We start from the raw sequence: 15,803 nt of genomic DNA, 5'->3' as shown, positions 1-15,803 counted from the left end.
GAAAGCTCGTCCTCCCATTCTGCTTCTATGAATCCTAGGAACTACAAGTAAACCTGCACTCAGAGATCTGAGTGTCCTATTAGGAACATATGGTACAATCAGGTCCCATATGTTCCTAATAGGACACTCAGATCTCTCGTGTGTGTGTGTTGCTGTAGTTCTATGGCATGGCTGTGGTTGACAACAGTCTCAATTAACATTTCCCTTTATTATTAAGTCAGGCTGCAATAGGATACATTATATAATGTACAGCTAAGAGCTTCCTCTGTTTGTACTGGTCCACAGTCATACTGAAACACAGTGTAACCTACCTCATGAGCTTGATTCAAACTCAGCATTAAAAATCTATACAGACTGTACTAAATACTCCAGATTAGCCTTGCTGGAAATTACAGACAGACGACAGACAGTCCAGTTGGTAATCTCACCAAGGGTCCAACATATCCCTCACCCCTAAAGGTCTGACTCCTGGATTATGAAGGTGACATGGGTGCATGGAGAGTAGAGGGTTATACACACCTCATTACATAGAAAGCAGGATAAGGCTGGAGATGCACTGACATGTCTGAGCTGGGTGGGGTCACAGACAGTAGAGCCAGGCAAACAAGGCCTTTTAATATTCTGTGACAGAAAATACATGCAGGTTCTTAAATGTTGGAACAATGATACGTTTTTTGCCATTTGGCCTCTTTACACCACAACATTGGATTTGAAATGAAACACTCAAAGTGTGATAAAGTCAAGACTTTCTGCTGTAATTAAAGGGTTTTAACAAAAATGTGTCACATTAACTATTCAGGAATTGTAGCCATTTACACATACAGACACACACACACACAGATATGGTGGCGGATATATGAAGGAATAAACCAACATTATAACAGACATAAGGACTGCCTTTTGTTATAATACAGCTGCCTTGAGCTGCTGCTTGTTTGTGGATCTTTTTGCCCTCTGATATGTCCCAGATAAGTAGGAAACAAAACCTGATCTGATACCCCAGTTCTTTAACCTAAGGAATTCTTGGGTGGCTGTCGCTATATGTTTGGGGTCATTACCCATCTGCAATATGAAGCAAATGTTTGCAGCATTTGTCTGAATCTAAGCAGAAAATATAGATCTATACACACCAGGCTTCCTCCTGCTGCTTCCACCAGCAGTCACCAATAAACAGCAGTGACTCTGTTCCATTAGCATGAGATAGCTGTCCATGTCATAACACTGCCTCCACTGCTTTGGATCATGAGCTGTTCCTTTCCTTCTCCATACTTTTCTCTGAAGTTTATCTTGGTTTCATCCAGAACTGGGCAGGCTGTTTTAGCTGTTTTCTGCTAAAGTCTAACTGGCCTTTCTGTCCTTGAGTGTGGGGTTCTTCCTCCCCATGGACAGAGTCCTGCTGTCTTCCACTGTAGTTGTCTTCCAGGTGTTTTACTGTTGCTGAGTTTGACCGAATCATTAAAGCAGAAAGTCTTTGCTCACATTTTGAGTGTTTTATTTAGTGGTGGTGTACAGAGGCCAAATGCCAACAAGCTTCAAATATTTATGAACCTGACTGTATGTGCCACAATGCTATAATGGTGCAGTAATGAGTCGCTATGCAGAGGTAGATTGATAAATCTTGCTAGTGAGGTCTGGCCTAATGGAGAGTCCAAAGTGGTACCAGGCAGGCGGGCGACCGCGGCAAATTGCGCTGTGAGACCACAGAATGAGCATTAATGACACAAGTGCCTGTATTGGTCAGAGTGCACTTCTCCCTGCATAGCTTTTCTTCAGGGAAATCTCTGGTTACAACAAGTGGATTTCACTTGTGGTGTCCCCTCTGGTGTCCACTGATGAGTTTTTCACCATAACATCTGAGAAAAATTCAGCAAAAAAAGCGTAGCGACTTCAAAGCTCAGACATGTAGTGCACCATATGTCAAGTCTAATAATCTCATTGGACAAAGCCTTTGTGTAAGTGTAACCATAAGGTGAAGTGGCATTAAACCAATGGTTTAAAATGCTGACAAGAACATAAAGAAGAGCTATACTAATGCTCAAAGGCTAATTAGAGTCATTGCAATTACTGAATGAAAAGTGTGATCAAAAAGAGGTCTGATGTGTCTTTTCTCTTCAGTTCCATCCTTCATTGAGCTAAGGAGCACAGATCATTATCATGAGCACTGAGACAACATGTAAGTCCCCAACCTGCAGTCAACAATAATTCATTTAAAACTAAACCAGACATAGCTGCAGAACAGTTGTTGCATCATATTTTTGTGAAGATTTGTATTGTATATATGTTTATTTTTGCTGTGGTTTATGGCAGCAATCACAGCATCCTGTCAAAATCTGACAGCTGAGAATACAGCAATTGTGAAAAACACTTGTCAGATGTGATCTGACAAGCCCAATGTGTGGGGGCCCAATTCAGTAGTTCAAAGAAACATCATACCTAATTTCTGTTTGATTAATGAAAAGAGGCCCTTTAAAAAGGGGTTGGGATTAGGGTTGGATTAGCTACGTCAGCGCATATATGTCAACTCCAAGTCTACTGTCTTGGATGCTTGCCCTTGCTATCGGATTAGGATTAGCGTTTGGACATTGCATATTGAAGGATTAAGGGCTGGAGTGGAAGGCAATTGTCTTATTAAGCCCTGGAACAAAGTTTCCCCAAGAATGATCATCTCCCTTTTTTGTTCTGATTTAAATGACCTGTAGATTTGATCACGGATAACGGGGAGCCTGGAGACAAATATTAAAACAAAGTTAGTCAGATAAATCAGAACAGGGAGTGGTTGAATCTCTGAGTCCTAAACCCCTGACTTTACAGCAGAAACCTGGCTTATAAGTATGTCAAACACATATAATACATTGATAGAATACATTATCTGGCAGGGCAGTGTATGTGCCATAGCACATGCTTCATACTTTCCTTAAAAATAAACTGGCTGCTGCAGAGAGCAATTTTACCAGCTGTCCCTCCCTGGAACCAGGCAGCTCTCCTCGCACTGCTCTCCTACCGATGCCCACTGTTTTCTGCTCATAACATCTGGCAAATAAACTTGGATATTTGCAACAAACTTGTGCAAAAATACAAGATGTTGTGCTTCTGAATAGGAGTCCTCACCACCAGCCATTGAACAACACCCCTCCCCTCCCAAGGTTTGGCAAGCTACAGTTCATCTTGCTGCCTCATCTCAAACTACATTGCCTTACATCTGTGCTCTGAAGACAAACAGCCTGCTGCTGTGTGATGTTTTCTTTTCTTTCACTTTTGTTTAGCAGCTCTGATTCTATTCCCCAGTGGTAGCTGCCAAGTGTACGTTTGAAGTCACTTAATTCTCAGGGCTGCCAGGTGTATATTTTCCTTGTCTTCCCAACCTTCAAACAACAGCAGCCTAGGCTTACAACAGCCTGGAGGGATGTGTGCTAACAGCAATTCCCCAGTTGGGAGTCTAGCAATTACAACACCCCTCCTCTGTCCCTTTAATTGTGAGGGGAGATGCTTCCTGGGCGATCAAGCTGCTCTACTGCCACCAGGGAGACTGGCTTCATCACCTCTGGCAGCCTCAGGTAAATGAGGGTGTTTCGCTGAAGACTTGAGTAAAGGTTGTTTGTTAATAGAAGAAGGTGATTTATATTGCACTGCAGTTAGCTGTGGTGCATGGCAGATGGGACACACAAAGACAAACCTCCATAAATTATAATAGAAGATATTGACAGAAGAGGTATTTTTGGACAAAGTGTACCAACAGATCGTTCTAGGGGCATAGAGGTAAAGCATTTTTCATAATGTGTCACTTCTTTCAGAAACCCGGCACTTTGTTATGTGTCTGTGGGGGTCATGGCAACAAAACTCTCTCAGCAGTGGCAGTGGGAGGCTAAGGTAGCTAAAAGTAGTTAACAGAGCTGTGCTAATTAGCCCTTAAGCACAATAATGTGCTAGATGGTGAATTAGACACAGCAGTACACCTTTCCCTACAGGGATCCAGAAATCTATACAGGTGATGTGGGGGTGGTGCATTAGCAGCAGAAGTACAGCAAGTAAAACAGGTTTTTTTGTTTTAAACGATGTAATAAATCCAAAGATGACTTTCATGGAAGAGAGATTTATTTCTTACTTCATAAAAATGACAATGATGGTACCTTGTCTCTTTCAAGGTTGGTTTCATTCCAGGATTTGTAAAGAAATCCAGAAAATATGGCCTCTACAACAAGCAGGGTTGCAGCAGATCTTTGTGGAATCATTCTGACAGATGTTTGTAAAGGCTGAATAAAACTCAACCATGAATGAAACCTGTTCTTTCTTGAATTTTTTCAAAAACTCTCTGTATTGTTCAGTATATTCAGTATATGTACTGATATTTCTGAATCTGATTCTGTGTAAATCTTTAGCAGCTGATGCATTGTGGAAAAGGGCATAATGAAGACATGGTGATCAATGAGAACAATTTCAGCACAGATCAATAAATGTGAGTCATATGACATTATGAAGTCCAGGGAGCAGCGCTGGGGAAAAAATGAATAAAATCATTCCAAAGAGTGTTTGTGACAGGCCATTGTATTCTTTTGCAGTCAACACACATTGCAGTGTATATGTATATTCCTATATTAACTTGAATTAGGCTCAAGGGTCCACACCATTAATGGTCCAAGGTTTATTGAGACGCTGGAAAGATCAAGGCTGTGCCATCACTCAGGTCTAATTGACATGATGAGGACCTATTACTGTATTGATCCACATGGCAAGTTGGATTGGATCAGCTGAGTCCTGTATTGACCTGCCTATAAGAGGGACCTCCAAAATGTTAGGGGATATTACTTGTTGTTTGTTGAGTTAGATCTCTGTCAGCCTGAGGTGAAGCAACCCTGACCCTTCATGTAATACCTGTAAAACACTGTGCTATGCCATGAGGATTGAAACCAGGTTAGGCAGCTTAGTGAGTTAATATTATAACAATAAATTATCATAAAATAGACTTCTGAGAATTTATACACCACCAAATACTGTACATACACCGTAAAACAAGATCTTCAGAATTATACCATAATAAAAAGTCTGTCCTCTCTTAGTCCCAGCCAAAGTCATAGCCAGTCATCTGGTAAAACCTGCTATTGAAGGGTTTGTAGAAGTCCCTTAGCCTCTGCACCACCTCTGGGTCAATATTAGGATGGGTCCTGCCTTTGGTTTTGCCCAAGCAGTGTGGCTTGCTGTTCCCCTCGGGTCTCTTAAGGCAGGGGAAGCCTTTCGCTGGGTTAAAGTGGAAATACTTCTCTGTGACCACCCTCCTGAGTCCTAGAAAGTCCTGGACGCGAGCCATCTCGCCCGCAGGGTCTGTAATGAGTCGCTCGCCGCTGACAAACAGCAGCTGCTCCATGGGAAAGAACTGGAGCCAACGCTCCAGGTGCTTAGCGTACATGCCGATTTGAACGGCACTCCACGTGGTGTCAATCAGACCGGCTGATATGTTCTTAAAGGTCAGGCTCTCAAATGAGGGGATGTCCGGCTTTTTGGAGCGGGTCTGAGTGTAGTCTGAGATTGCCCTTGTGACAGGATCCCGCACAACTACAATCAGCTTTGTGTCTTTAGACATGGTGTAGATGCGAGCAGGGACCTCCTTGGTGACATAGTAGCTGGGGGTCTTCTCCATGGTCAGCTGACCTTCTGATGATTTGGGCATCAGTTCCCTGTAACAGACACAAACACATTTCATTTGTATTTGCACTGATGATGACTTGACATAGACACGTCTGCACTGTATATATTCTTACATAAGTGCCTGTGAAGAATGATGAGATTAGCACTGACACGGTCTCTCAGTGGCAGGTTTAAAAATAATGTCAGACAGGAGTCTCTCAATCATCATCAAGAAGACAATTGTAGACATCATGAGCTGCATTAACGTGTGTGTGACTGTAGCCAAAGTGACAGGGACTGTTATGTAGAGCAGGAGTGCCAACAATCATCTGTAAATTGTGTGTGAACACAAAACACAGTTCATGACATGTTCTATGTACACACCCTAAAGGTTCTAATCCTCTTTCAAACCTAACAATACACACACAAACTAAAATATTTCTCACATCCATTACAATATGACAATGATGGTTTAGTCTTTAGTATGCAGTTATATTATGCACCTTTCTCCTCATATTAGCACAGTGTAAGAGTGTGGTTAATCTTTGCATTCCTTTGGAGCTGTCTACTCCCACAATTGCATATTCTTCTTGACCCTGGGTGGCTCTGGTTGATCATAATATAGCCTGTTAACTGCAGCCCTGACTGGATAATGGCTAAAGTGAGCCAAGGGGGATTAGGGCTAAGCCAAACACACTAGAGCATTTGAGTTGGCTGGCTGGCCTGTAGGCTGACTGGGTGGCTGGCTCGTCCCTGGAGAGAGCGAGGAAGAGAGATGGCCCCAGAAATGATGAGAGTCAATGGCAAGTATTTAAATCAAGCAGAAACACAAGGGCACAATATTACTGCTCCTGATCAAGGATATTAAGAGTCATTTGTTTTGACGCAGCCAAAATTAATAGCAAAACAGCTGATAGTTACAACCGATAGCATACAAAACTATTCTAACCAAAGTCAGAGGATTAAAATGAGCTGCAGTTGGTGAATGACCTGCCCGACGTACACAAACACACAGACAGCAGTGATGCACCCAGCAGGCATTTAAAGTGCACTGCAGTTACCACATTACTGTGGCGTGAGGAAAATTTACCACAGAGGTTTGACAGACAGTTTGACTATTGCACCTTTATTGCGTCTCACCAGCATCAAAAGTAGAACTGAATGTGTGAATGAGTAAACCGATGGAACGATCTAAAAAGGTGAAGAGCTGTCCACTGACTCGACTCAACAAGAACTCCAAGGTATTGTTTTAGACTGCTGAAATCTAAAGAGAGAAGAAGTCCAACATACGTGACAAGACGTTGCTTTACTGATGATTTGACACACTTGACTATTGAGCATTATTCAGCAGCATTTGGTTTGTAAGCATTTATTTACAGCCATAAACAGACAGTTTACATATTTTTTGTTATTCATATGTTTTAATGTTGTCTGTTATTATCATTAGATAGGACCTAATAATACCCAGAAATATGTTCTAAGTAATAATAAGTAATGATGAAACAAATATATTAATTTATCCTGTACAAATATGGAAATCAATATATTATTATATATGAATTAGAATAACTGTGTTTTCAGTTACATATACAGTAAATGTCAGGAAAGGATGACTGTGGAGTCCAGCTGCCTTTAATTTAGGTAGATGATCTAATCTATAGCAGGATATATGTGTGAAATAGATTTATTAATAGACAGGTGACTGCAGGTTTCTAAAATCCACATTAAAATCTCTCAACGTTTCCTCACTTTCTCTATAATTTTTTCTTATACAGAAAAAAAACACATGTACAGGTGCAGTTTCTTTTTTGCTCTCCTTTCAGATCCAGGGTGTTATATCACTTTTCCTGGTGCATGTGCAGCTGGAGATCAGTCAGTACTGTCACTGACAATTCCCTGTAGACACCAACAAAAAAAAGAAATAAAAATACAAATGGTAGGTACAGAACACAGAAGTGTGTGTTCTGTGCTGCATGTGTGAAAATAGAAGGCATGAATTCATCTTTGGTTTGGAACCCTATGCTATAAGTGTGACAAAAAGCGACTCGATTTCTGAACAGCCATTTTAAACCAGGGAAATGTGAAGAAACATGAAGAACATACAGAGATTCCTGCAGTCAGTTTAACAAAGCCACAGACTGCAAGTGCTGACTAAACATTTTTGTCATCAGGTTTAACCTCACACAGCTAAAGCCCTGGTTGTGTATCAATGTACAGTATAAGAATTCCAAAGGATCTGACTTTGTTTAACTCTTAACTTTCTGCCCCTTCATTAGAGGATGAGGTCTCACGCTGATTTGACAAATGTCTTGAATCAAAAGCAGTGTGCAGACATCTCATCACATCCGGTCCCATCATACCTCCTGTGGCTTTACATTAGTCGCAATACAGATGCTAAATAGTTATAGTGATATTCTAAGTTTGTGGTAGTGAGTGGTTTATGGGGGATGTGCTATTAAAGTGCTTAACATAATTTCCAACCATCTGTTGGTATGCAAAGTAGCTTCAATTTCCCTCTGCAAACCCATCTTACATATGTATGTGCTGGAAACTAGTAGAGCAATGGGAAGTTTTAGTGCCATCACCTGGTGTCACCTTCATTTCTACAGAGGCCTTAGGTCTGATACATTTATTGCACTTTTCTCTCCCTGAAAGCCACAATTGTGTGTGGAGAAAAAACAGACCTAATCATGGTAATAGATAGAAAAACAAACAACTCTATCAAAACAATTATCTCCTGTATGTCCTGGAGACACACAATGGGAGCGCCTTAGGCATTTCCCTGGGCCTCCAGGGGACACAGAAAACTTACTACCAATCAAACTTTCCACTTAGTCAATGAAGAAAACAATCTGTGTGTGGAGCGCATGCATTATTCATGGCAGCAGAGATAGAGCAGGGGGAGAACATCTCTGACTGAGCGAGGAGTGGGAAAGTTGCCTTAGGGGGGCCAGATGTAGCAAGCTTTCACAATTTGTTCTGCTTAATAAACAATGTCGCCTGGAACCAATAGGTTCATCCTCATCTATCAATCAGGCATGCAAAGGCATCACCGATCATCAGTCGCAATCATTCACTTTTGTCCCTAAATAAATCCTTTCAGACTTTCAGATACTCTGAAACTGTCATTTTAAGTTGAATCTTCGAAGTGTTTCTGCCTGTATTTGGGACATTAAAAACAAACCTTATAAACACCCATTCCCCCTTGGTTTATTTAAACAGGGACGGTAGACAAAGCATCAGAATCAGGTGCACTGTTGCAGGTTGTGACAGTTCAAACCTCGACCCTGAGGCCTAAGATGTCAGCTGCTATTTCAGATGCAGTGCCTGCAACCTACAGACGGATATTAATCCAGCAGTGCTGTGTTGTGTAATGTGTTTAGTCTGCTGGGCCGTCAGGTGTGTCCATTAAAGAGGCTGTTTGAGAGGTTGGCGCTTTGTTTACATACACTGTTATCAGAAAGCAGGTTCAAAGGTAGGAATTTACAATGTTACTGCACGAGCTTTCGTGTTCAGCTGCTGGATGCCCTCAGTAATGAGTTCACCAAACTAAGGAACAAGTGCAGTAAAGAAAACTTTTTGGTATCCTGCAGTGTTTCTGCTTGACTGACTCTAATTGGCATCTATATTTCAGTTTTTCAGACCCCTGTGACAAGGGACAGCTCCAGAACAAAAAAAAACCTTCAGCGTTATCTAATGTCATGATGAGTTCTAATCTTACCCTCCAGCTGGGAGGGTTACAGCCACTGTGGGAATCATCCTTCCTCTTAAAGACAGGAGGTAGAGGTGCTGGTATGCAGCCACTTGGAATAATCAGACCAATTTACTCCGAGACAAGTTCCAGACAGAAATCAAAGAGGGAAGCTTTTTTGGGGAAGGTGTTCTCTGGCAAATGCAGATCATGTTATCAGTTGTGTGGAAGTCATCTTAATCACCCTTTATTCAAATAACCTTTGTATATAACGTTGAGCCTTTAGGCCTCTGCTATTACTGTCAGTATGCAGAACTCAAGGCCACCTGGCTGTGTGGTGCAAACAGGAGGCGGAGCATTGGATGACCCACACAGGCTTCCCTCACATAACTGCCAGCCTTGCATTAACACATTACTGTTCTGACAGACCATTTCTATAGAGGCAGAGCATGCATAAATCCTGTGCTGGGAAAAAAACATAAACAACAAGCTACTCACACTGCATGTTTTACACTGCCATAAAAGTGGGATTGTTGTGAGTGGATATGAATGCAGGTCAGCTGTAGCTTACTGCACTCAACAGCAGTCAAACAGCTTTGTCTAACCGAATGGAGTTTTGTGTCAGACTCTGCTATAGATTCATTAAAAGATAAAATAATGTGTGTAGGTGTTGCAGATGTTAAAAACAATTTGGAAAGGGGTAATTGGATATAGGTTAGCAAATCATACAAAGAAACAAAAGCAGTCAGCTTTTTGTCCCGTCTGCATAGCTGAATGCTGGCCGAGAAGTTTTCCCCTAACAAGGTGGAGACTAAAACAACAAAATTCACCTGCTTTTATGGAGGTCTGGCAACTTTTATGCACATGTATGTCAGACCAATTGCCAGCTGGGCCATCCTGCCCATTCAGTGATAACATGACATTACTTCTGGACAGGTGAAGTAGATCTAAAGTCACTGAGAACTACCTCCTAGAACACTGATTGTTTTGGACAGTTATGGATTAGCCACAAACATATACAAAGACATACAGTGCAGTTCCACCTCTGTTCATCGTGGCAACATGAGGCCAAAATGTGTCACTTATGGGTGTTGCCATGGAAAAAAAGACACCAACTTGGAGCTGGAGTTTGAGGAGTCCTTTTTTAGTTTTTGTTTGGTTCTATGTCCCATCCACTAACAGAAGGTGGGGTTAAAGACCTAGGATGGAATCCAGATGTTTTGGCATCACTTTTGTGATGCTGTCGTGTCATCAATCGCTATATATATACGGTCTATGCAAACACATAACTTGACAAGCTTTGTCATAACAATATGAATTCAGCTGCAGAGTGAAAATGAAGCACAGTATGAATGTAAGCACTGTATATGAAATCCATCCTGGCTGGTTCTCAAGGTTACACATGAAAAGAGTGAGGGTGAAAAAAAGTCCCCACCACTGCTTGCTAAACGCACTTCTAACAAGGCCAACACACTTTAGTACATGTCTGAATGAAGAAATAGTGGTGTTTTGTGACTGAAGAGGTTCTACACAAAGCAATGAATATGTCAGATTTCATATATCATTAGCAATAATTACACAGAGACAAAGAAGAAAATAACATTGAGAATAATGTATGGGTTAGTGTGGAAAACCGTATGCCATGTATAACATCAGTACATCATAACTGCATGGTTCATGTAATGAGAACTGGATAGAGATATCCATTCTATGCAAGCAATGTAGGATTCTGACTTCTGTAGTGGTTGGAAGAATTAGGTAATTCCCCACAGATGCATGCTGGTCTGAGAGGATCAGCAAAAGCAAACAAGACTTCAAAGAAGCAAAACAAAGATGGCTGAGGCAGATTGGCTCTTTCCAAAGTAGCTGACTTTCTGTCAGGGAGTCTCTGCAGCAGAGACAGACAGAAGCAGGAAACAACAAATTCTCTCTGAAGATACTACAAAAGCAAGAGATAAGGAAGCCAACAACTCAAGGGGATATAAAGGAGTGAACTTGTTTTGTTTCACTCTTTCCAAAGTGCTGTAATAAGTGCTGTGGGTTGACAAATTGCCTCAAGTAAAAGCCCAGGGGGTTGTTGCATCAAATTAAATCTCCAATCTCCAGAACGTGGAGGGGAGGTGCACATCACCAGTACTGACAATCTAGAGGACTTATTCTAGGATTGCTAGCTAGTATAGAACCTACAATGAACAGTGTCTGGTTTGCTTTTTGTAGGGCATGATGTTTTTAAAGTGCACGGTTTCACAGTGAGCAGAAAATAACATCTGAAACAACAGGCAGCATGGGTGAACTGCTTCTTTTAAAGATCTCATTATCAATTCACTGTTCCCTTCTTTTCCTGTCAGTGTGCTGACACATTAGTTTAAAGAGGGAGATACCTTTATTGAAAGCGATCTCACTCACACCAATTCCCCCTACGTCTCTGCAGATGAAGATGTCGAGTAAGCAAAAAGCCACCAGTGGACTCAAATGAACCGACTCCTGGGAAACTTTTCACTCAGAGATCTCTGAAAGTCAACTTTCAGGCAAAAAAAAAGCTTAGGCACAGCGTTGAAGTCTTTTCTTGGGCAGGTTCCAATGAATGCTCTTTCTGATGAACTCCTGCTGGGCTTCGTCAAAGGGCACTTTCACCCTTCTGAGCACATTTGCATACAAAGTGAAGGCAGAGAAAACATGTTTCACACTAATTGTCTGCTCTTTTATTGTCAGGGTTAATGCAGTCCTCGGGGGTTCCTCCATGCATCCCTTTTCATTGAGCTCCATAGTGCAACAGTAAGAAAAGACTCTGTTTAAATTTACTGCCCTCTATCTGCCACTGGCCTGCAGTAAGCTCCCCTGGGGCTCAGAGAAGGATTAGTCCATCTTCTGTGACACACTCAATGAGTTAGTAAGAAAGCTCTTCATTGTTCTTTATACGGAATCTTAAGAAGAAAAACATGATTACAGCTATTTAGTCCCATCTACTGTATAGAGGTTTTTAGAGTGCACTCAATAGATGAGTAGTTAACCTGTCATATAAAGACATATAGGAAGAAGTTCTGCTGTTACTAAAGAAAGGAGGGGCCGCTGAGGAAGCCGTTCCCACGACTTTTGGGAGTTGCCTCCTATGCTCTGTGTGAGTAAGTGTGTACAATTGTCTGTCTGGGGGTGAAAACATGCTATATTGTGGTTGGCGCCCTGCTGCGCGAGGGCCTCTCCACTGTGTGGGCCTCCGGAGGGATGGACACAGGCCGGACACACCAATCACAGACGATAAATGCTGTGGGCACAACTCAATGCCACCGCAGGAGCTGATAAGCCCACCCAGCAGACTGCTCCCTGCCTCGAGCCACTGCTCACTATTAGGCGAAAGGGCGATGAAGTGAAACATATGGGCAAACAAATCAGCAGACACCTTCTCCTATAGGTTCTATGCTGAGGCTTAACTTTGATCAGACGTGACACAGGACTTCGTCCATCAGTGATCCACCTCAAAGGCCGCCAACGGTTTCCTGAGAATGACTAAAGGGTCATTAACGGTTGACTTGATGTCATGGTGGGGGTCAATTTGTTGCAGTGTGACAACTCAAGACAAGTTGTTTTAATTAGCCAGATCACCTATGTGGGAAAAGAAGGCTTCATTGTATATGTACCCAACAATCAAATCCACATTCCAGCTAAAGAAGACATAATCCTCATATTAGTTTATTTTATACAACCTTAAAAGTGACATCCTCTTCTCTTTAGACATAACCCATCCTTAACATACATCGTGCATCACTTGTGAATGGTGAAAATAGCATGAAGGCTTATAGCACAATAATTAAAAAGTCTTCAAGCATGGGACGATTTCAATTTGTTCTTCGTGCTCAGTCTGTAGAGATAGAACAAAAGACCCTCTTCACAAACCGATCATCCAAAAATGTCCTAAACCTGTCCGGAAATTCTTAAAGGAGCTTAAGCCAAAAGAAGTCCTTTGAACAATGCTTCGCTTCCCCTATTGTAGCTTTATGGAGCCAGCTTTGAAACAGTGTCTAGATCCTTTGACATTGCCAGTTAATCCCTCAGCTCAGTCAAATGGACACCTGAAGCAGCAGTGTCTCTTATTATCTCTTATTAACAATGCATTGGCTCTCATGTCAGGCACTCAACCGAGCATGTTGATTTTTATCATTTATTCCTACTGTGTAAAGCTTGCATGCTATGCAGGTACAAGGACAACAGTTGCCAGTTGACAGAATAAAATGTTATGTAAAAAAGTGAGTCCACACACATACCTGAGGTCGAAAGGAATCACTGCAGTTCTATCTGTACCTCTGAAATCTTAGTCTCAAGGATGACACAACCTGCTGAACTCTAAGCCTGTTTCTTTGAACTGCGTCCAGAGTTCACCAGCTGACAAACAGAAGTCAAAAACCTTTGACAAAAGCAAGCTAAAGAAGACTCAAGAGGAAAACGGCTGAAGCTGTTTTTTATTATTGTATTTTCTCCCTGGTGCCTCCACCTGTTGTCAGAAAAGTCCAAGGACAGATGTGGGAAAAAAATTCCAAGAACTTTCAGTGAAGGTTGTGCAAACAAGCACAAAATCAATTGTGCTTTGTAAATAAACACCACTGGTTCAGCTCAACCTGAACATTTCTGCTTACTTTATAGAAAGATGGATATATTTGGAGTGTACTTGTAAAACTGAAGGATCTGGTAAATGTTTAAATGGTCGCATCTGGCTTCTCATATGTGCGTCACGAGTTTGTACAATATGTTAGATAATGATAGCACCTCAGGTCACACTTATCATCATCTTATCAGCAGGGTTTATTGTGTGGCTGAAGCAGAGTTTTAAAAAGTGATCATATAGATTCACATGTCGTGTCTTGTTGCTGCAGTGACCTTGGATCTGAATCATATTCATTTTTATAGTAAGGATAAGTAATTGATAACACAAACTATGAACTTCTGACAGGCCATTTACATATTTTACAATATTTAATATGCCACAGGACATTTACCTTATTCTGCTTGTAAACTTTTATTTTATTTTATTTAATTTCCAAAATACATGATATCTTACTTGATGAACATAGCAGGACTAAATAGACATTTAGGGGACAGAAATCTTTATGTAACTGTTTTCATGCACATAATAAAGTGTTAGAATAGAATAGAATAGAAGCTGTGCTTCCTGTGCGCGCTTGGACCCGTTTAAAAGATAAATATGAAGCCTGTTATATTTATGTGCTTTAATGTTAGGTCATTAAGTGTTCGTCTGTTTTAATGTAAGTCATAGGACTGAGTGCTGTGTACCTGTACCAGTCGAGTCCCTTGTCGTAGTTGCGGTCGAAGAAGTGCGGCTCTGCTCCCACCGCTCTGATGTCTGGATGCAGGCGCAGAAACTCCAGCAGCGCCCGGGTCCCTCCTTTCTTCACCCCGATGATGATCGCCTGAGGCAACTTTTTACTTTCCGACTCATTGAGGAAACCTGACATGGCGTTATCATCCAAAGTCTTCGCCTCGCCTCTCATTTCGTCCCACTCCTCTCCTCTGCTGTCCACATCGTTTCCGTTATTCAGTAGGTCCCTGGACGCTCCCAAAGAGGACTCCTGATTGTCAACTTGTGCGTCATTTTCGTGTCTGTTCGCGAGGCCGTACGTCAGGTTAGGCATCGTTGAGCAGTAGCCAACACAACAATATATCATGTATATCCAGAGGGACAGCATTATGCATAATACAAAGAGTTTGTTTTTCACGTGGGGTGATGGCACAACATGTATATTGTGTAAAATCGGACTATATTCCATAGGAACGCCGTGAAAAAGTTACATTCCGGTTCAGAGGCATTTTGGCAGAGATGTGTCACTCCTCTGCCATGGCTCAAATCCTGGGCGCAATAACGCAAAACGCAACACGAGACGCCAAAAGGGAAAGTGATGTTGAACAGACATACGTACACCTCCGGCGCGAGCTTTGCCTTTTTTATGATAATGAAATTAACAGGCTACTTTCATTTCTAACTAGAAACCAAAACAGTAAAAAAGTAACTGAAGCCGGCAGTCACCAGTTGAGCGGGCGGTGCGCGTCAGGGTCTGTCTTCCATCACTGGCGCTGAGTGTGGGCGCTCGCACGAAAGCACCAACTTATCTACACATGGCAGCAGCGTCAAAGGAGCCGGAATGTGACAGAAACACTTCCGTTACCCTTTCAAAGTAAAACTGCGATGAGCAAGTACTAATTCTAAAACTTCGATATAGGCTATATGCGCTACATGATCAAAGTAGGTCATACCACACATTAGTGTGTTGTATGAACACATTCCATACATTTACTATAGGTCACACTATAAGTTAGTAAAGCGCTATACAGCTACAGTATTATGCAAATATTGTGAATAAATCACAGAAATGGCAGGAAGCAACAATAAGGTCATTTTGCGTGTGATTTTTAAATGTTTTCTAAATAAAATAAATAACATTTATGTCTTCTGTATATTGGTATATTGCTGTCAGTAGCCCTCTTC

General features: G+C 41.6%; 1 protein-coding gene across 1 annotated transcript; it reads right to left on the bottom strand.

Annotated features, from left to right (window-relative positions):
* Positions 1 to 4,074: 4,074 nt before the first annotated feature.
* Positions 4,075 to 15,396, bottom strand: hs3st3b1a (heparan sulfate (glucosamine) 3-O-sulfotransferase 3B1a). The gene is made up of 2 exons (XM_028411616.1): positions 14,594 to 15,396; positions 4,075 to 5,669 (listed from the first exon to the last, which is right to left on the bottom strand). Exons 1-2 carry the CDS (start codon positions 15,085 to 15,087, stop codon positions 5,051 to 5,053), a joined length of 1,113 nt encoding a protein of 370 aa, XP_028267417.1. The 5' UTR covers positions 15,088 to 15,396; the 3' UTR covers positions 4,075 to 5,050.
* Positions 15,397 to 15,803: the final 407 nt, after the last annotated feature.

The sequence above is a fragment of the Parambassis ranga genome, chromosome 8 (genome assembly GCF_900634625.1).
Source record: "Parambassis ranga chromosome 8, fParRan2.1, whole genome shotgun sequence".
Taxonomy (NCBI): Eukaryota; Metazoa; Chordata; class Actinopteri; family Ambassidae; genus Parambassis; species Parambassis ranga.
Note: the sequence above shows the minus strand (reverse complement) of the source record. Positions and strands in the feature narration are given on the sequence as shown.